Source organism: Abramis brama (assembly GCF_963993115.1).
Source record: "Abramis brama genome assembly, chromosome: 15".
Lineage (NCBI taxonomy): Eukaryota > Metazoa > Chordata > Actinopteri > Cypriniformes > Leuciscidae > Abramis > Abramis brama.
In genome coordinates, this window is record NC_139977.1 from 29,901,945 (window position 1) to 29,923,993 (window position 22,049).

At 37.5% G+C, this 22,049-nt stretch overlaps 1 protein-coding gene across 2 annotated transcripts; it reads right to left on the minus strand.

Moving 5' to 3' along the window:
* Nucleotides 1–1,308: 1,308 nt before the first annotated feature.
* Nucleotides 1,309–17,232, minus strand: LOC311097373 (urokinase plasminogen activator surface receptor-like). Of its 2 annotated transcripts, none has more exons than XM_084136992.1 (5): nucleotides 17,087–17,232; nucleotides 2,474–2,593; nucleotides 2,086–2,217; nucleotides 1,775–1,882; nucleotides 1,309–1,644 (listed from the first exon to the last, which is right to left on the minus strand). In XM_084136992.1, exons 2-5 carry the CDS (start codon nucleotides 2,565–2,567, stop codon nucleotides 1,457–1,459), a joined length of 522 nt encoding a protein of 173 aa, XP_083993118.1. In that variant the 5' UTR covers nucleotides 2,568–2,593; nucleotides 17,087–17,232; the 3' UTR covers nucleotides 1,309–1,456. The 2 variants fall into 2 exon arrangements, with proteins under 2 accessions (XP_083993118.1, XP_083993117.1); XM_084136991.1 differs by lacking the exon at nucleotides 17,087–17,232 and adding an exon at nucleotides 2,678–2,770.
* Nucleotides 17,233–22,049: the final 4,817 nt, after the last annotated feature.

Consider the following 22,049-nt stretch of genomic DNA (forward strand, 5'->3'; position numbering starts at 1 on the left):
TTAAAAGAGGACCAGAGAACCGCGATCACGGTATTTGTCGATCGGAAAGATGAATGAAGAACATGCGTCACTTACTCCATTGCTCTGATTGGTTGTAGGTCTATCCAATTGAGTGCAGAGGCATTTTCTTTCCTACACCCCATAATCACAGCCCAATGGAGCAGTATCAGACTCATATTCTGACTAGAATCTGAGTATGACGACGTCAGGCTAGTAAATTTCCTGTGTAACATAAAAATGTGACATTCCTCCTCTTGACATTCATCGCATTGACCTGTGGGATGTTTTCCTAACACACAAAGAGTTCCATTTAACTTACAATGCCCAATCCTAAGTTTTGTTACTACAACTTGTTCTTTCCTTCTATTTGTCATCTCTCTTATAACGGCTACTTTATTTTGAATCATGTATAGATGTCTTTCTTTACTTTTATGATCCCATTGTTGATGTTGCCATATTTCCATTACCTTTTTCCACACTAGACTCTTCCCTTATTCTGATTTTGACCATTTAATTTCAATGTCAACATGCTCTTTTTTTTGTTGCCTTTTTTGCCAATCTATCAACTTTCTCATTTCCCTGTATGCCCACATGTGCTGGTATCCACATGTATGTAATATTTTTCCCTTGTACCCTTGAATTTATAAACAAGATTTCATATAATATTTCTTGATGACTACTAGCTTTTCCAGTCTTCATAATCATAAGAGCTGATACAGTGTCTCTACATGCTAGAATGTTGATATCCCTAAACTGTTGGGGGGCACCGGGAACAATCGCGCTCAGACTCGGACCGCAGCAAACGTGCCGAGTGTGAAAGCCCCCTTAGTTTGTCATGCCCATGACATAGTGAGTCACAGTATGTTAAAACCATTGTATTTCATGTCGAGCTTTTATTAATCTTGATTTCTCGAGTCAAAATGAAATGCGGCACTAATAGAATGTCATGAATGTGCGCCGTGGACAGAAGACCAACGGCCAAGGTCAGGATTTTCATTAAATAATACATTCATTTCGGTTTGTTTTTCACCAAACCCATCATATACCCCCAGAAGAGTTGGAATATATGACACATGTCGGGATCATTCTCTGCATCTTTTTTAAAAGCTTGATGCTGGACATTTTTTTTATGTCTCCTTTTGTGGTCCGAAAAAGAAAGAAGGGCATACTGCATTAGAACAACACCAGGGGGAGTAAATGATTTTCATGTTATGAACTACCCCTTAAAGAAATAAGATATTTTAATTATTGCGGTTTTATCAGAATTATTTACAGTATGACATGCTTTATTAAATATGACTGCAGGAAAAGGGTGATGTAGTATTTTATTTCATAAAATGTCACATCAGAGTTCTACAGCAAAAAAAAAAATCACATCAGAACACCAATGGTAGTACAAAAAAATACTATATTCAGTACAGCGTGTCACACTGCAGAATGTGAAGATCTGCTGTATTCAGTGCATCATGAAGTAGGAGAGCAGAGAACAGCAGAGGAACAGGAAGCTCTGGGTGACACTCTGAGCCCCGTTACACAGGTTCCCCTCACAACATGAGATGCCCTCAACACTACTGACTGATGTGGCGTCACAAATAGATTTAGATGCACAGCCTTTTACAACCAATGACTGACCTCCAAAAGTCCCTGATGAAAAGAAAGAAAACAATGGTTGATTCAGTCTAAGCTGGAGAACATGTGATCTTTATCAAATGTTTAAACCTAAGACAGTTTAAAAGATAATGACTTTAATTTGTTTCCATTTCCAGATCCTCACCTGTTGCTTTAATGCAGCGATCTTCAGTCCCTGAACAGTCCACTGTGTTTGAGCAGCTCTGTCCATCACAAGAGAAACATTTCCTTCCATTGGGGATGTTAGAGGGTTCTACAGGAGGAAAACATGTATCCTTTTATTTTATTTTCTGTACAAAATATCTAATGAAACAACACTCTTTTTGCAGCTCCATTCAATCAGTTCATCACAGATGATCCACACCATGCTTTTTATTTTCTGACTGAATCTCATATGGAAGTAAATTGAATGTTGACTTTAAAGAAGATATTTGTATGATCAGTGAAGTACAATACCTGGAGCATCTTGGACGTTACACTGGTTTGTGTTACAGCAGGAAGTCGTCATCTTTACAATGCCGAAACTCATGGACCCACTTTGACAGTCAACTGCACAATCTTTAGCCTTCACTTTAGAAGTAATGTCACCTAAAATATGAATGATACAGGAAAGACCAGTTCAACTGCACATTAGTTTAATGGTAAATGTATTTATAAATGTCAAAATTGAGCATTTTTCTCATTTCAAACCATTTTTTAAATACAAAATCATAAATGAAATATCAGAAATATATGTTGAATATTCTGCGCCAGAAAAAGGAGTAGCTGTTCTGTTGCAGCACCAGTAAATTAACACAGTCTCTATCAGTCAAATAACTGTACATTTCAATCCTATTGGACTTACCAGCTTGTGCTATTATTGTTGCACTCTCACACTGAGAATATCCACTTGGACATGTTTTAACCGTTTGTCCTGCACAAGAACCCGTCGGACTCATGCATTGATAACAGCTGAGAGAATGTCCTTTAGGAATAAAACAGAGAGAAAGAGACATCAATGATCTGTATTTGTACCCAGTAACATCACAAACATTATTTGTCTTCGTACCTGCAGTGAAGAGAATGAACAAAAGAAAAACTGAGATTTGCAGATCCATATTCGATCAGGAGGTGAATGAAATAATGTGTCTGTTTCAGTGTCATTTTATAGTTTATCAAAAGGGGAGGATCTTCATGAGAAAACGAAACATTAACCTTAACACAGGTAGACATTTCTTGAAACAGAAACTTAATCTTACACAATGTACTTGCCAATTAAAGATAAAGGAAAGTTTAAGAATTGTAAGAAATGTATAGGTCTACTTGAACCAACCTTTTTAAAGTGATGGTTGACCCAAACATGGAAATTCTGTCATAATTTACTCATCCTCATGTCATTCAAAACCTGTATGAATTTCTTTCTTCTGTAGAACAAAGAAGTATCTTCTTTTTTTCTGCAGAAGAAAAATTCAATTGAAATAAAAAGGCTTTAGGGATTACCATTCAGTGAGGAGGATGGGAAGTTATTGAGAAGCCAGGACACAAGCTTAAACAACAAAGTATTACAATAGCTGCAGTTCAGTAGTATAACACCTACAGTACACACCCCTTGTGTTGTACACCTGTGCAACCTTAAACAGAATCATAATCAACAGTTTCATTTTCTCTGAAATTATAAACTAGACCTGAGACATTGTGAAAGACAAAAACTGAATCTTTAATAAACACATCAGAGTGAGTTTCATCATTTTGATCACATTCTCAAGCTTGAGGAATATATATATACACACACACTGTGAAAAAATATTTTCATCTCTCAAATAAAAATCAAATCGTCAGTTATAGATTTTTTAAGCCAGGTTTCAGTAAGAACAACTATGTCAGCATTTGTCTCATTCACCCAAATCTTAATCGTATCCAATTTAGGAACTAAACTCCTAACATTTAAATGTATAAACCCAAGACCTGTTCTACTTTTAAAATCTGAGGGAGTGGGCAAACAAAGAATAGATGTAGTAGCCCCAGGATTTGGCTGAACATTCCCAGATAACATCAATAAAAGCATTACCATACAAAATAATTTTAGTTTAACAGGAAATGATTTATCAGGACCCCCATTAACTGCAAACTGAGAAAAAGAGTCCTCCTTGCCAATAAAATAGTAATTTAACACCATAAGATTCTGAAGATACAGGATCTCATTTACATACACTTGTAAATAGAAATTATTCAATATATGAAATGGGCTGATTGACTGATGATATAACTGATGATATACCCCTTTAAGAAATAAGATATTTTTATTATTGCGGTTTTATCAGAATTATTTACAGCATGACATGCTTTATTAAATATGACTGCAGGAAAATGGTGATGTAGTATTTTATTTCATAAAATGTCACATCAGAGTTCTACAGCAATGAACAGAGAAAAACTGAGATTTGCAGATCCATATTCGATCAGGAGGAGAATGAAATAATGTGTCTGTTTCAGTGCCATTTTATAGTTAATCAAAAGGGGAGGATCCTCATGAGAAAACGAAACATTAACCTTAACACAGGTAAACATTTCTTGAAACAGAAACTTATTCTTACATAATGTACTTGCCAATTAAAGATAAAGGAAAGTTTAAGAATTGTAAGAAATGTATAGGTCTACTTAAACCAACCTTCTTAAAGTGATGGTTGACCCAGACATGGAAATTCTGTCATAATTTACTCATCCTCATTTCATTCAAAACCTGTATGAATTTCTTTCTTCTGTAGAACACAGAAGTATCTTCTTTTTTTCTGCAGAAGAAAATTTCCATTTAAATAAAAAGTCTTTAGGGATTACCATTCAGTGAGGAGGATTGGAAGTTATTGTGAAGCCAGGACACAAGCTTAAACAATAAAGTATTACAATAGCTGCAGTTCAGTAGTATAACACCTACACACTGTGAGGGACATGATGCAACCTTGAACAGAATCATAAGTTTCATTTTCTCATAAGTTTCATTTTCTCATCAGTTTCATTTTCTCAAGGAAGTAGTGGTGGTTTTTTGATAGTTACTTGTTTTACAAGAGGAAAAAATTCCTTTGACCATTGAATGTTTTCAGCCCTGTTGTGCCCGAATTTTTAGTCGGTTACACCATAGAACCAACCGAAAAACATCTAAACTGTTTTAGTCCAGTCATTTTATGAAAAAAAGGTTGAACAAATTTCAACAGAAGCAAACTCAACTAATTTTGTATCCTCAATATGTCCTGAGTCCCGAAGAACCCCATTAGGGGAAAGTTTCGAAAAAGACCCAAATATAGCCTATTCATTATTTTTATTACTTAAATAGGGTACAAATTTTAACCTTTAGAAATCACCATGAAAATTACTGAGTTGATTACTTACATCAAGACAAACAAAAAATGTATTACAAGTTTTTTTGAAACTGTTTGTTAACATGGACAAACAGTGCATAATCTAATTACGAATGTGCTAATTTGCATAAATACCACAACAGTCTTGTTGAATCTTGTTGACACATAACAGTAAAATACTTGATGTTAAAGTCTGAATGGGACCCATTTAGGCTACCCATGAGCATTAATACGTAGAGGCAGGAAGAAGTACTTTAGAAACCACACTGTTAACAATTTTCTTGTATTTTTACAGTACAGTACTGGCAGCAAGGTTGCCAGCAAGTTACTGTATTTTGATTTACAGTAACTGTACTGGAATTTACTTTACAGTACACAAGATCAGTACTGTAAACTACAAAACAGCACTTTACTGTATTTTTGTAATGTTTCTGCTTCTGCTGTAATTAATTATACAGTATTGTACTGTAATATCTATATTGACACATTATTGCTAAATATTATAATTTTCAAATTACTAATAATGATTTTATTATATTTATATAATATGTAGTTATTACAGTATATACATTTACAGGTAATAATATTATACGGCAACTTCAGAATAACTGCAAATCAATCAATCCAAACAATGTTTTGTCAAAAACATTTTTTATTAATCAATTACACTATTGTGTATTTGTGAAAAAAACATTTCATTTAGGAACACTGCATGTCCAGTACACCAGCACTTTACAGGTAAACAGCTTTTAAAGGGATAGTTAAAGGAACATGCCGACTTTTTGGGACTTTGGCTTATTCACCGTATCCCCCAGAGTTAGATAAGTCCATACATACCCTTTTCATCTCTGTGCGTGCTGTAACTCTGTCTGACGCACCCACCGCTAGCCTAGCTTAGCACAAAGACTGGAGGTAAGTGGCTCCAGCTAGCATACTGCTCAATAAGTGACAAAATAACGCCAACATTTTCCTATTTACATGTTATGATTTGTAAAGTCACAGCATGTACAAATAACAAGGTCACATGAGACACAACCATCTTCTAACCGTATACATACTGGGAACTATATTCTCAGAAGGCGAAGCACTGCTACTTCTGCGGAGTGATTTGCTCGCAGCACCTGAGAAGCTGCTCAGGTGAGGAGCAGAGTTCGCTCAGAGTGTTGCACTAATCACTCCGCCCATGTAGTAGTGCTTCGCCTTCTGAGAATATAGTTCCCAGTATGTGTACGGTTAGAAGATGGTTGTGTCTCATGTGACCTTGTTATTTGTACACACTGTGACTATACAAATCACAACATGTAAATAGGAAAATGATGGCGTTATTTTGTCACTTATTGGGAGCAGTATGCTAGCTGGAGCCGTTTACCTCCAGTCTTTGTGCTAAGCTAGGCTAGCGGTGGGTGCATCAGACAGAGTTACAGCACGCACGGAGATGAAAAGGGTAAATATGGACTTCACTTATCTAACTCTGGGGGATATGGTGAATAAGCCAAAGTCCCAAAAAGTCGGTGTGAGAGGTTGAGAAACTGCATGACTTGCAGCTGTAGCTGAGGTGGTACTGGAACCTGGCGGTGACCAAAACTGAAAAAGACATGACACACAAAAACACGTATGACAAAACCTGTTATCCACAGCACCAATAAAGATGAGCAGACAGTGAAAGAGATAAATTGTAAAAGAAAATTCTGTAAAAAAAAAAAAAAAAAAAAAAAACAGCCAATAAAAAAAATTTAAAAAAAATGTAACCTTTAGATTTTTAAACTTTAAGTTTAAAACATTGTATTAACATGGCTAATACTTACAGAAAACTCCTTTCCAGGCTGCAAATAAAATTGGCCCACACTGTAGAGCTGTAAGAAATCAAAATACATATTATTCAGTTAACTGTTATGTTTCTTGTTGAGGACATATATTTCATACATCTGCTTTACATTACAATACATCTAGGTTAATAAAAATAAGCTTCACGTTCACTTTAAGCTTCACTTGACCTCTCTAAATATTCTAACTTGCTTTTTTGGCATGCATTTTACTTGTCTTTGTTGCCTAATAGATCATTATTAACTCTGATAGTTTTTTTTAAACAATTTACACACTTTATTCATATTTTTAATTATTATAGTAATCATTATTTGTCATTACAAATCACAATGCTACAGAACTGGGTATCCCGCCTAAATAGAAATGAAATAAAAGGCTAAACTGGTACCAATTGCCAATCTCTCTTAGACCAAATCACCCATCTTGCGTTGCAAAGGAAAGTGCAGTATTTTTAACACGTGTTTTCATGTGTTTTTGTTTCTAAACGACTAATTAAATTTGGTCCAGTATTTATCATAAAAGTTCGTAAAATCATTACATCATCAAGTTCGCCATCCGAGAAACGGACTGCAAATATAGCAGTTTGAGCAAAATAACGTTATGTCTATTATAAGTGCTTGTTTTTACCACTGACGGGCTCGGATGTTATGGAAACGATCAGATAACAGACATTTTAGTTATCATAAGATCCTTCAAACGTACAATGTCAAATGCAGTAATTTTATCTCGCAGACCATCGTATAACACATTTAACGTTAATAACCACCTCGATTTGTCCTTCCACCTTTCAAACAATCACCAAGTCTGTTTTGGTCGAAATAAACCGTAAGGTAATGTTTATTCAATGTTCAAATCTCGAGTTAGATTTGAAAATGTCGTGACAAGCATCGGGGTGAAAGAGCAGCTCTAACTAACGGTGTTTTTGCAACCGTCGCTGGCTAAACTTCCACTGTCATTTGTACACTATAGTGTAAAATCCTAAAACCTTATTATAAAATTCAAAATTAACTTACCAAATTTCCAGATATCCGCAGAGTGAGCTCCAGCGAGTGATCTGCGTCTGCCTGCTGCAGTTGTGCTCTGACGTCAGTCGGGCGGCGCGCGCGCGCTCTCTGTTTACAGCAACCCTGTATTTTTGCCAGGCATTTTACAGCCAGGTTACAGCTAGGTTACAGCAACACTAAAATTTACTGTAAAATGTTCCCGCCCAAACAAAATTACCCACAATACAATGCAAATTACGGTACTTTACTGTAATATAGAAATGCAGTATTGTACTGTAGGTTATTACAGTACTGTGCTGCTAAATCTACAGCGACATTTAACAGTGCAGCCTTTATTAATTTTTAAGAGATTGGGTTTGGGGCTGGCTGGGTCCGTGGGACTGTTTCTGGGGGACGAGTCTGAGGGAAGAACAGGAGACAATGGTAAGGAGAATGCAGAAGACAAAAGGTAGGCAAAATAAAAAGTGAATCCCCAGAAACAATCTCACGGACCCAGCCCCAAACCCCATCTCTGCAATAATAATAATAAAGGCTGGTCACCTGAAAATGGAACTTCCTCCACCCTAGTAAAACCAATGTAATATATTTTTGTTCAATAATATTTTTTCTTTTGCATTTTGAGAGGATTTGATGGTATTTATTAATATTTATACAATAATATGGTTAATTTTTGCCATTGAAATTAATTAAAAAAAAGTTTTCTTATTTTTTTAAAATATTTTTTCAATTAATGCAGTATTTTAGATTAATATAGTGTAGGCCTTTTAAATCCAATTTTTGACAAATTACATTATTAGCGCCAAAAACTCTAATAAAACGTCATTTCATGGTGTTAGCACTAGATGCCTGTATAACTCTCTACGTTCTTAGAGAATTTCTCATAATTATTACTTAACATCTCATAATTTTGTTTATTTAATTAACAATTTGTTTATTTGTTTATTTAATTTCTCATTATTTATAAACTTTAAATAAAGTTTCTCATTATTATGAGATGTTAAGTCATAATTATACGAAAAACTTTCTCATTATTACAAGAAAGTTTTCATTATTATGAGATGTTAAGTCATTATTACTGTTGTATCGTAGATACCAAGGAAAAACTTCTGGATGGTCTCTTTTTAATAGGACTCGTCTCTTCTCTGGGTTTAACACTGCCACAGCCCACAAACACAGTGCGCCACCGCCCCCTACTGGACAAACCAAACACCACCCTTAACATACAACATTTCCCCTAACATTTAACTCATAGGCAATCCTTCCCCAAGACACAAAATCTTCTAGGACAATTTTACAGTGGTGATTTTCTTGTTTTTATTCTTTTTTTCTTTTCTTTTTTAACATCATACAATTCGCAACATTCATAATTCTATAGGTTCTAAAGTTCTTTTTGATGACACTATTTCTTATGTCACAAAGTCTTTAAGATATGCTGTGGTTTCCTCTCTCTTACTGAGCGTCGTAGACAGCCAGAGGGTGCACTCTCAGGCTCCTTTCTATCTGTAGTTTGAGTCAATTCAGGCATTCTTTGAGCATTGGGTGAATCTGGCAATTGATTTCTTTGACATCCAGATTTCGAACTCTCAGGCTCCCAGTTATCTACAGCTGGAATTGATTAAGTGTTGTCGACGTACTGAGTGATTCTGGCATTTTAATATCAGCATCCATTGACACAACATCAGTATCATAAGGTTGAACACCCAAGGCAGCTTGAAAGTCTTTAGTCAGCATAGGCGTAATTTGCGGGTGGGACGGGTGGGTGGATCCCCACCAATTTTTGCTGATGTCGATATTGTCCCCACCACTTTTGAAACATCTCGCGGCACGAATGTACCAATACAAATTGTAAGAGCCATATTTCATATTTCAAAATTTATATTTTCATATTTTTATTATGTAAAATTGATACAATTATTATTTGTTAATTAGTCATTTCCTGTTGAATATACTTCTTTACTTTATATTTGTTCTTACTGCGCATGTTCAGTAACGTCCATTTTGTAGCACATGTAAAAAAGGTTTGAAGCTCATGCAATAAGTGCAGATGCTCGTTGGGAGAACACAAAGTTTTTGACCGTTTATTATAGCATAAATTGCCTTGTAAGTATAGTATCTCTACAAACAAGTTGTTGAGAAGACATCGCTGCACACGATGATTATGCTGTATGAAACGTGATTCTTTGTTGGTTTGGAAGAATAAACAGTGATGAACGAATTATATGGATTTCGAGTGTGAACACAAGGCAAGAAGATACGCGTCAAAACTTGTGAAATAACTACAACATTCACATGTCCCTTACTTGTAAGTCAAAAACTTTCTCCGTTATTTAAGTGTGTTTACAAGTGCGCACGTCATTGCACGTTAATGGAAGACCGTGCTTGAGACGTCAGAAAGACTCGCTTCGCTTGTTGTGGCCAAATAGTGCTGTGCAGGACATTGGATTTATGAATGAATGAAGATCGATCATATTATCGCTTGCAAGAAGTGTTAGTTGTGTAACTTTGATTGTAAGTAAAATTGCACGTCTTGAAGTGTTACAAATGGCGGACAAAAAAGACGACGACGACGAAGATGTTGTTACGCGATCTGAACGCAAGAGGGCGTTAACGGACAAGGGTTTGGAAGAGAAGCTTCACAACCAGATAAACGCCAGACGAGGCAAGTTGAGACAATTAACTGCAAAATCAAATGAGATTGAATTGCTTATGGAGAACATTTCCAACTTGAATGATGTTGAAAACAAGCAGTTTAAACTCTACAAACGGATGTTTGAAGAATTTATTGAAAGTAATGCAACAGTGTTGCTGTATTTGAAAGATGAAGAGCATGATGCTGATCAGGATTTCTGGTTTCAGCCTAAATTACTATGCTGCAAAAGGTTCATGGAGAAAGCGAAGTCATGGATTGAGGAAACTAAACAGTGCATTAAGATGTCTCAAATCTGTGATAATGAAGTCTCACCAATGGACAGTGTGTCAATGGTGTCATCCAGGACGGTCACGTCTAATAAGTCAGGAAGTGGAACAGCATCTGTTTCCAAAAAATCATCCATATCAACAGCATCATCAGCTCGTCTTAAGGAACAAGCTAACAGAGCAGCTTTGTTGGCTAAAGCAGCCGCTCTAAAAGAAAGACAGGAGTTGGAAATGAAAGAAGCAAAGTTAAAGGCTGAAATGGAAAAGTTGGAAATAGAAACGGCTCTTGCAATGTCTAATGCTAAAATTAAAGTGTATAAAGATTGTGAAGAACAACTACAGTATGCAGATCAAAATGTGGCCATCCAAGCAGCCGATGTAGTCATTCCAAAACAGGAGCATTATGAATATGATGAATATAGTGTAAGATCAAGGGGTGGAAAAATGCTATCACGTCCTGAAGCAGTTCACTCAAGTATACCTGCAAGTGTCAGACCTAAGAAAACAAACACTGCAAAGGAATGGTCAACACCAGTCAATGAAACATTGTGCGGTAACACTGATACATCAGAATTTCAAAGAGTGATGCAACGCCAGACAGACATCACAGCAATGCTTGTGAAGAACCAACAAATGTCTTGTTTACCTCAACGTGAGGTTACTTTGTTTCATGGAGATCCACTTGAGTTCAGATCTTTTATGAAGGCGTTTGAACATGCTGTTGACTCCAGAGTTGACAGTAATGCTGACAAGTTGTACTTTCTGGAGCAGTACACTAGAGGTGAGCCCAGAGACATTGTCAAAAGCTGCCAGCACATGCCAAATGATCGTGGTTATGCAGAAGCAATGAGACTCTTGCATGAGAAGTTTGGAAATGAGTTGAAAATTGCGACAGCCTTAATGCAAAAGGCATTTAAATGGCCTGAAATAAAGTCAGAGGATGGAAAATCTTTAAGTGCATTTTCATTGTTCCTGGTTACTTGTCGCAATGTAATGGAGGACATTGAATACATGGATGAGTTGGATAATCCTACCAACATGAGGATTATTATCTCAAAATTGCCCTACAAGTTGCGTGAAAGATGGAGAGCCCATGCTTACGAGTATGAGGAGCACAATAGAAGAAGAGCCAAGTTCACTCAGTTGGTTGAGTTTGTTGATCGTCAAGCAAAGGTAATATCAAACCCACTATTTGGAGATCTGGATGCTTTGGCAGGTGATAAAAAACACACCAACAAGTCTTTTCAAGGAGCTAAGCTGAAAAGAGAAGGAAAAGGAAGTAGTAGTTTTGCAACTGACTTAAAACAGGTTGGCGAAGCCCAAAAAGACTTGACAATGATGAAAAGCAACAGTGCACCAGTTATCAGTGCTTTCACTAAACCTTGTGCATTCTGTGAGAAAAGCCATACATTGGAGCAATGTTATCAGTTTGGTGCTAAGCCATATAAAGACAAATTTGACTTTTTAAGAAAGAATGGATTTTGTTTTGGATGCTTAGTCAAAGGACACTTAAGCAAAGATTGTAACAGAAGAAGCACATGTCAGCTGTGCTCAAAGAGACATCCTAGTATGTTACATTTAACCACACAAGACAAGATTCCTGAGAAGGAAATGGTAAAAGTTGATAAAACTGAAGTTACCACTTTACCCACCACAATGAGTCACGAGACAAGTGCCTGCACTGGGGCCGGAGACGACTGTGTTCTTGCAATAGTACCTGTCAAGATAAAGTCAAAAAAAAGTGACAAGTGCGTGGAAGTGTATGCCTTTGTGGACCCAGGCAGCTCTGCCACCTTTTGTACTGAGGCACTAGCAAGACAGTTGAATGTCCAAGGCAGAAAGATTGACATGATGCTAAGCACCATGAACTCAAGCAAACGAGTGGAAAGTTACATGCTCACTGACTTGGAAGTGAGTGGATTGGAAGAGAACAACTTCATTGAACTTTCCAAAGTGTTTACACAAAAGAGCATACCAGTTTCAATGGAAAACGTTCCACAACAACACGAAGTTGACAAATGGCCGTACCTCAGTGAAGTGAAGTTGCCTCACATTGATGCTGGAGTGGAGATCCTCATAGGGAACAAGGAGTTCAAGCTTCTGGAACCATGGAGAGTAATAAATAGTAAGCACAATGGGCCATATGCAGTAAAGACTGCCCTTGGATGGATTTTGAATGGACCTCTTAGAGAACCTGAAGACAGCCTGCATGACTGTGCACAAACAAGCGTTACAGTCAACAGAATTTCCCTGGAGAGTGTGGAACAAATGCTGATACAACAGTACAATCATGATTTTCCCGAAAGAAATTGCGATGACAAAACCGAATTATCACAGATAGATCACCAGTTTGTGGAGTCTGTATCTAATTCAGTGCAATTTTCTAATGGTCACTATTACATTGACCTTCCAATCAAGAAAACGGTTGTCCAAATGCCTAACAATCGAAGTGCAGCTGTCCAGCGAGTGCTAAATCTCAAAAGGAAACTCCAAAAAAATCACTCCTTTCATGAAGAGTACAAAAACTTCATGAATGGCATGCTGAGCAAAGGTTACGCAGTCAAGGTGCCTTCATCACACTTAAGTCGTCAAGATGGTCAAGTCTGGTATATACCTCACCATGGGGTGTACCATCCTCAGAAGAAGAAGCTGAGGGTGGTGTTTGACTGTGCTGCAAGTTTCCAGGGAGTGTCTTTAAATAGTGAGCTATTACAGGGTCCAGACATGACAAATTCACTCATTGGAGTGCTCACCCGCTTCAGACAAGAGTCAGTTGCCATGATGGCAGATGTCGAAGCTATGTATTACCAGGTGAGAGTTCCTGAAAAAGACAGTGACATGCTCCGCTTCTTATGGTGGCCAGATGGAAATGTAGATCAAACCTTGGAAGAGTACAAGATGGTTGTCCATCTCTTTGGAGCAAAATCATCTCCAAGTGTAGCTAATTTCGCTCTTAGGAAGACAGCAGAAGAAAATCGCAGCAAATCATCTGTTGAAGCAGTTCACACAGTTCTTAAGAACTTTTATGTAGACGACTGCTTAAAGTCTGTTTCAAGTCATGTTGAAGCAATTGCCTTGTACAATGATCTCACAAAACTTTGTACGAGCGGAGGATTTCATCTTACAAAATGGGCAAGCAACAGTCGTGCATTGTTAGCCTCTGTTCCTGAAGGTGAGAGAGTTGAAGATGTAAGAGACTTGGATTTGAGCCGGGATGCACTTCCTGCTGAGAGAGCATTAGGGGTGTTATGGTGTGTCAATTCAGATGTGTTCAAATTCAAAATCAGTTTGAAAGAAAGACCTGTAACAAGAAGAGGAATCCTGTCAGTCACAAGCTCCATCTATGACCCATTGGGTTTTCTCGCACCTGTCATATTGCCATCAAAGATTCTAATGCAGCAGTTGTGCAAAGAAAAGCTTGCATGGGACGACAACATACCAGAACAGTGTGCAGAAAAGTGGATTGCCTGGTTACGAGGGCTAAATCAATTGACTGACTTCAGTGTGCCAAGATGTATAAAACCTGTTGACTTTGGAGTTTCAACTTCCGCACAACTACATCACTTCTCAGATGCTAGCGAAGTGGGATATGGAGTTGTGTCATACCTCAGACTGTTAAACACTGATGGACTCGCACATTGTGCCTTCATGATGGGGAAGTCACGTGTGGCACCGTTGAAGCAGACCACCATTCCACGTATGGAGTTGACTGCTGCAGTTGTTGCTGTTAACACAGACAAAATGCTGAAAGATGAACTGGAACTGGAATTGCTTGAATCTGTATTTTGGACTGATAGTACCACTGTTTTGAGATATATTGACAATGAAGGTCTGCGTTTCAAAACGTTTGTGGCCAACAGGATTGCCGTTATAAGGGAGTCGACCAAACCACAGCAGTGGAGGTACGTCAACACCTCAATGAACCCGGCTGATTGTGCATCCAGGGGACTTACTTGTGAAAAGTTCATGAAAAACATGAGTTGGATCCACTGTCCTTCTTTTCTCAAAGAACCAGAGAATAAGTGGCCTGAAACAAATCATGACTTATCAACAAAAATGGATGACAGTGAGGTTAAACACTTAGCTTCAGTGAACCTTGTGTGTGCAGTGGATGGCACAGATGCTGTGAACAATTTGATCAATTATTACTCTGATTGGTACAAATTAAAGAGAGCTGTGGCATGGATCCTTCGTTTTAAGGAGATAATTATACAGCGCAGCAAAACAGCCAAAGACAAAGAAGTTCAGAGTTGTGAGACAAAATCCACAGCAGAAAACTGCAAAGCTCTAACAATGCAAGACTTAACAAGGGCTGAAAATGAAATCATCAAATTCAGTCAAAGTCAAGTATTCAAAGAAGAAATTTCTTCATTGCAAAAGGGTAATCCATCTGTTAAAAAGAACAGTTGCCTTTCTAAACTGGATCCAATACTTCAGGATGAATTGCTAAGAGTTGGAGGTCGTCTTGGTAGATCTGCAATGCCTGAGCATGTGAAGCATCCTATCATTATACCCAAATATTCTCATGTCACAACTTTAATCTTAAGAGACATTCATGAGAGAATTGGACATTGTGGAAGGAACTATATGCTTTCAAAGTTGCGACAAAAGTTCTGGCTTCCTTCTGCAAACTCCATTGTCAGGAAGTTTCTCTCCAGATGTGTGACATGTAGAAAGATTAGAGCAAAGGCTGTAGAGCAGAAGATGTCAGAGCTGCCACACGACAGAATAATGCCAGATCAACCACCCTTCACCAATGTTGGGGTAGACTACTTTGGACCGTTTGAAGTCAGACAAGGTAGAAGTAATGTTAAAAGATATGGCGTATTGTTTACCTGCTTAACAACAAGAGCTGTGCATATTGAAGTTGCACATACGCTGGACACAGACTCGTGTTTAAATGCCATCCGACGCTTTGTGTGCAGGAGAGGGCAGGTGTCAATCATGAGAAGTGACAACGGTACTAATTTCATTGGTGCTGAGACTGAACTGCGTAAGGCCATTCAACAATGGAACCAATCAAAAATCGAAAGCACTCTCATGCAGAAAGGAATACAATGGATATTCAACCCACCTTCTGGATCTCATTTCGGTGGAGTATGGGAAAGACAGATAAGGTCTGTTAGAAAAATCCTGAGATCTGTGCTGAAAGAACAAACACTTAATGATGAGAGCTTGCATACATTCCTGTGTGAAGTGGAAGCAATAATAAATGACAGACCACTTACCATTACAACCGATGATCCAACAGATCTTGAACCCTTGACACCTAATCACCTGTTATTAATGAAAAGAAAACCAGCCTTACCGCCTGGACTTTTCCAAAAACAAGATGTATATGCACGGCGCAAGTGGAAGCAAATTCAGTATCTTGCTGACCTATTCTGGAAGCGATGGGTGCGTGAATATTTGCCCTTACTCCAAGAGCGTCAAAAATGGAATCAAGTAAAGAAAAATCTTGCAGTTGGCGATGTCGTCCTGATAATAGATGACTCTTCACCAAGAAATTCATGGGTCTTTGGTAGAATCATGAAAGTATTTCCAGATAACAAAGGACTGGTAAGACGTGTGTTGGTTAAAACTAAGACCAATACATTGGAAAGGCCTGTTGATAAGTTGTGCCTTATCTGTGAAATGGACTGTTAAATACTCTTCAATATCAAGGACTGTTTCTATGCCACACAAAGAAATGGACAGTTCAAAATTGATAATGGGCACTTAAAGTTTCTAAAGTGATGTATAATGTAAATATTATTTCAGTATGGCTCCATTGTTTTTGTTGAAAAGGTAATTGTCAGTCTGCCTGCCTGTCAATTAGGGGCCGGAAATGTAAGAGCCATATTTCATATTTCAAAATTTATATTTTCATATTTTTATTATGTAAAATTGATACAATTATTATTTGTTAATTAGTCATTTCCTGTTGAATATACTTCTTTACTTTATATTTGTTCTTACTGCGCATGTTCAGTAACGTCCATTTTGTAGCACATGTAAAAAAGGTTTGAAGCTCATGCAATAAGTGCAGATGCTCGTTGGGAGAACACAAAGTTTTTGACCGTTTATTATAGCATAAATTGCCTTGTAAGTATAGTATCTCTACAAACAAGTTGTTGAGAAGACATCGCTGCACACGATGATTATGCTGTATGAAACGTGATTCTTTGTTGGTTTGGAAGAATAAACAGTGATGAACGAATTATATGGATTTCGAGTGTGAACACAAGGCAAGAAGATACGCGTCAAAACTTGTGAAATAACTACAACATTCACATGTCCCTTACACAAATAAATAAAACATCTCCAGTTAACTAGCAGAACATTCATTTCGTTCAGATCATTCAGATCACGTTTAACACAGATATAATAAAATTGTCTTACTTTGAGGTCAGTGACTAACATTGTGATATTCCATCTGCAGCAATCACTGTAGACAGGAATCAACAACTTTACAGCTGACAGCTCGAACAGATCACACAGACACAGCAGATAGCGGAAGCTCAACTAACTACTGTCAGAGAATGTCTAATAAGGCGAGAAGTTTCACTTTCAGTACACTTCCGGCTTCTGAACTGATTGCAGTTCCACTCTGATTCCATATGAGGGCGCTCACAGGACGAGTGCAGAATGAATGGAGGTCTATGGCGCTATACACATCAAAATCCACTTTTCTCAGGATATAATTGTTTGTCTAGTAATTTGAATGTTGTATTCGAAAGGAGATGCAAAAAAATTACACATTGCTGGGTGTTAGATTTTTTTGAGTCACTTATTTGCTTTAAAAAGTCTTTTAAAGTGTCAATGACGTCATACACATCGTACGACCAGAGATACTGCTTTACGGCAATCCTTCAGTCACTCTGGTGCGTTCGCGCTCTGCACTTTCTTTTCACTCAAGGCATCGACAACACAGCTGACACAGGTAAACACACGTGCTAGAAGAGTTTTTGTTTTGTTTGTTTCTGGTCCCGCTTCGGATGCCACGATGCCATCAAGCGGTATCTCTGGTCGTAATCAGTCCTTCACTGACCAATCAGCGTTCATTAGCAGAATGCTAGCGTGTTATGGGCAACAACAACTCAACTTGTAAGAAATCGAAAGGACATAAGTACTCGTTCATTCAACTTTCGACCTATAACCCATGTTGAACTTGCAAAACCTAGAATCAAATCTGAGATTTCTCAACGGCAATCGGATGAAAGAGACACATTTAGCCGTCTAGCCCCATAGACTCCCATTCATTTTGCACTCATGGGCGATCGCCCCCTGTGGATCTCTGGTGGAACTACAACCAAAATTCGGTACAATAGGACTTAATAGGGAGTGGGCAGGCTCTCCGTAGACGGGCTCTGCTACTGTGCAATGCTCACTAACGGCATATTACCATGACTACGGTTTCATAATAAAAGTCCCTACTAAATGAGCCTTTAATACAATAATACTTTTGCAATAATGTATACATGTATGTGTTCGTTTAAAATCTGCCATTGTGTTTTCGAAGTTGTTAAAATAATAATAAAAACACGTTGTTTTTTTTCTGAAGTGGGATCCAATCAGAGAAGTCGGCGTTAAGATCATAAGAGCAGCGCTCATCGTGAATGGTCACTTATCGCGTGTTTTGCCTTTGGGTTTATTACCAAATTAATATTATAATATTTTTTAAAGCAATTTTATTGCACAGAAGTATGAAGTATAGCAAGAGTAGGAAAAGTCACAAAGTCTCATGCCTCATGCCTTTGTCTGCCTTTGTCATGCATCAGACATGTCTCATGTCTCATGCCGTTTGGATGAAAGGAATTTCATAAATAAATAAATAAGCCCAGATCATTTTACAGTGGGAAACCATGTTGAATTGGTAATGTAATTACGATTCGTAATGTTATTGTACATAGCCTACATCTGATTTATGATTTTAGCATTGTGTTAGCAACGGATACGGATTTACTGGATATGCCTCTAGGCTATCCACTTAGAATGGGCATCAACTAAGATTAAAAACATCTTCCCCAGGAATGGACCAACATAGATCAGTCCATTCGTGTTGCCATCTAGTGGACGGTACGACACGAATTTGAACGAACGATAGAAATCACACCGAAAAATCCGTCTTATGATTTGGTTAAATCCAAGTCTTTTTCAATACACAAAACTGAATTCATTATTAGTTTCTGAATGTATAGTCAAAATTCTGACTTTGGACCTACCTACATAGGCCTATGCACATCACAACACAACATGGATAATAGGCAACCCTATTACTATTAAACATTAACAGATATTATAAATGTAACGTGTAAGCAGGGACGAAGAGAGGTGTGAATCCAGTTGCAGCAGTATTTATTGAAAATGAAAACAAAGATAATCCAACTAGAGGGTCAGGGTCCATAATAAAAGAGCAGGAACGCAACAGCTTCACACAACATCCAAAGACAACAAACGACAAGCCAAGAATGAAACACTTGGGTATATATACACTTAAGGGGAGATTGGCAAATAAGACACACCTGGGAACAATAAGGAACTAATCAACAAGAAAAACTACAAAAGGCTACAAAACATGGAGCAAGACAGGAATAACATAAAAGTCCAGGAACAAGACAGGGGAACACAGGCTGAAATCATCACAATAAAACTAAAATTTTATGACAGGTGTATCAGCAACCCTTTCTGACTGTCTCCAGGAAATTAAATTATGGATGTACCAAAATTTTCTTAAATTGAATGGTACAAAGTCTGAGGTTCTCTTAGTTGGTACCCCTGCAGCTACCTGTAATGCTAAAAATTTTAATTTGGAAATTGAAAATAATGTACTGTCTGCATCACCACAAGTACGCAACCTTGGAGTAATATTGGATTCTCACTTGACACTTGAAGCACATATCAAGAGCATTTCAAAATCTGCATTTTTCCATCTGAGGAATATTGCTAGGATCAGGTCCTTTCTTTCATTACCTGACGCAGAAAGGCTTGTCCATGCACTTGTGACCTCCAGGCTTGATTATTGTAATGCCCTTTATCTTGGGCTACCAGCAAAATCTATTAAGCGTCTGCAACATATACAAAATTCAGCTGCTCGTGTACTTACACATACTCCTTTTCGTCAGCATATCTCGGGGGTGCTTAGGAACCTGCATTGGCTTCCGGTTCATGACCGTATTGATTTTAAAACTCTTATACTAACATATAAAGCTGTACATGGAATTGCACCAACATATATATGTGATTTAATTACGTTATATATGCCTTCTCGATCTCTCCGTTCTGCTAACTCTTTTCTACTTAAACAGCCTTCTTGCAGACTGAAAACTATGGGTGAAAGAGCGTTCTCTGTGTCCGCCCCCAGGTTGTGGAATGCTCTTCCTCTAACTGTTAGGAATGCACCAACACTAACAAGTTTTAAGAAACAGTTAAAAACCCATCTTTTTAAGATGTCTGTGACTTAATTGGTGACACTTGATGTATATTCTACTATACTTCTTGTTGTTTTCTTTTTTAATGTATTTTTTATGTATTTATTCTGTATTTTTGTAGCGCTTTGGGTATAAGAAAAGCGCATTATAAATAAAATGTATTATTATTATTATTATGTTTAGCTTGTTTGCCCCTGTGTATATACCCTTGTGTTTCAGTTGTCTTTTGACAGTTGTATTCGTTGCATGTTTGCGTGAAGTTGTCGTGGTCCCAGTCTTGGATTTTTGTTCTTGTTTCTTTTCTGAATTAAATTTTTCATTTCAATACTGGATTATCTTTGTGTTTGTAATGAACTATGCTACAATTGGATTCTTGCCCCTTCGCATTCCGTCACAAAACCGCTCAATTACAGTATACAGACATACAGTATACTCAATATACAGTATACAGTATACTCAATATACAGATTAATTTTACAATCTCTTTATGAACTTTTTGAAGCCCTTAAGTCATAATGAAAAAATTAAGCGGTCAATAAATCCCGGCTCATTTTCAAGTTATTTAAATTTGACTGGGCTCAAGGGAGGCAATAGCGCTTTTCGCCCTCTGAAGCATTATCTGCAAATATAATAGTCAATTAAAATAAAAGAAAGGAGGAGGAGTTTGTATGTACATATGTGACAGATGGTGTAAACAACACACAGTAAGATCCAAGATGTGCACCCCTGATATCGAATTGCTCTGTTTGTCACTTAGACCACATTATTTGCCGAGAGAATTCGGTTGTGTCATCATATGTGCGGTGTACATTCCGCCTAAGGGCAACGCAGGTAAAGTGTGCACATGAGCAGCTTCAGCGCTCACCTGGAGCCCCAATTTTCTTTTTGGGCGATTTTAATAATTGTAAAGTAGAATCTGTGTTAGCGGGTTTTGAACAATATGTGCACTGCGACACCAGGAAAACGAAAATCTTGGATAAATGTTATGGTAATGTTAAAAATGCATATGTAGTCAAGGCCCCCTCTGTGTAATTCGGATCATAATGTTGTACATTTGATTCCTTCTTCAGTTTTTAAGTCACATAAACCAAAACGGTTCATATATGGACAGAGGATTCCATGGAAACACTCAAGGGTTGTTTTTTTGTGCACAGATTGGTCCATATTTTACCAATTAGAGCTTGATGAGGCCACTGACACAATGACTGAATATATGACATCAAAGAGTGCATCAATAAAAAAAAGCTGACATTTAGGAACAGGGATAAGTTAGGACTATTAGTGGCACAGAAAGAATTAAAATACCAGTTGAAAAAAGCAAAGGATCAGCACAGGCAAGCTATGGAATATAGTTTTTATACTTCTAACACAAGAACATTTTGGGAAACAATGAAATTAGTAACTAATATGAATCCTTTTAAGAAACATATTACAACATTAGATACTTTACAGAGAGCAAATGAACTAAACGATTTTTATTTGAGATTTGAGGTGCAAACTGAGTTAGGCCTAGACGAAGATCATAGCATATTGCAATCAGTGTTTGCTAATAAAGAGACCCCTGGGGTAGAAGTAAACCCACATGATGTGCAGCACCTTTTTAAGTGCTTGGACACTAACAAGGCTAAAAAACTGTGCTGAGGAGCTTGCAATATCATGGTGTCCCTTATTTCAGCGATCTCTGGATACCATACTGTACCAGCATTGTGGAAAAAGTCGTACATAATACCAATTCCTAAAAAACCTGGTGCTAGAACAAATAATGATCTTCGCCCTGTCGCTTTAACTTCAAATGTCATGAAGTGTTTTGAAAAAATCGTAACTTCATTGCTGGAAAAAGAAGTAAAGTCACAATTGGACACCTGTCAGTTTGCCTATAAGCAGAACAGAAGTACTGAGGATGCTGTTCTTAGCATTGTTCATCTTGTGTCTAA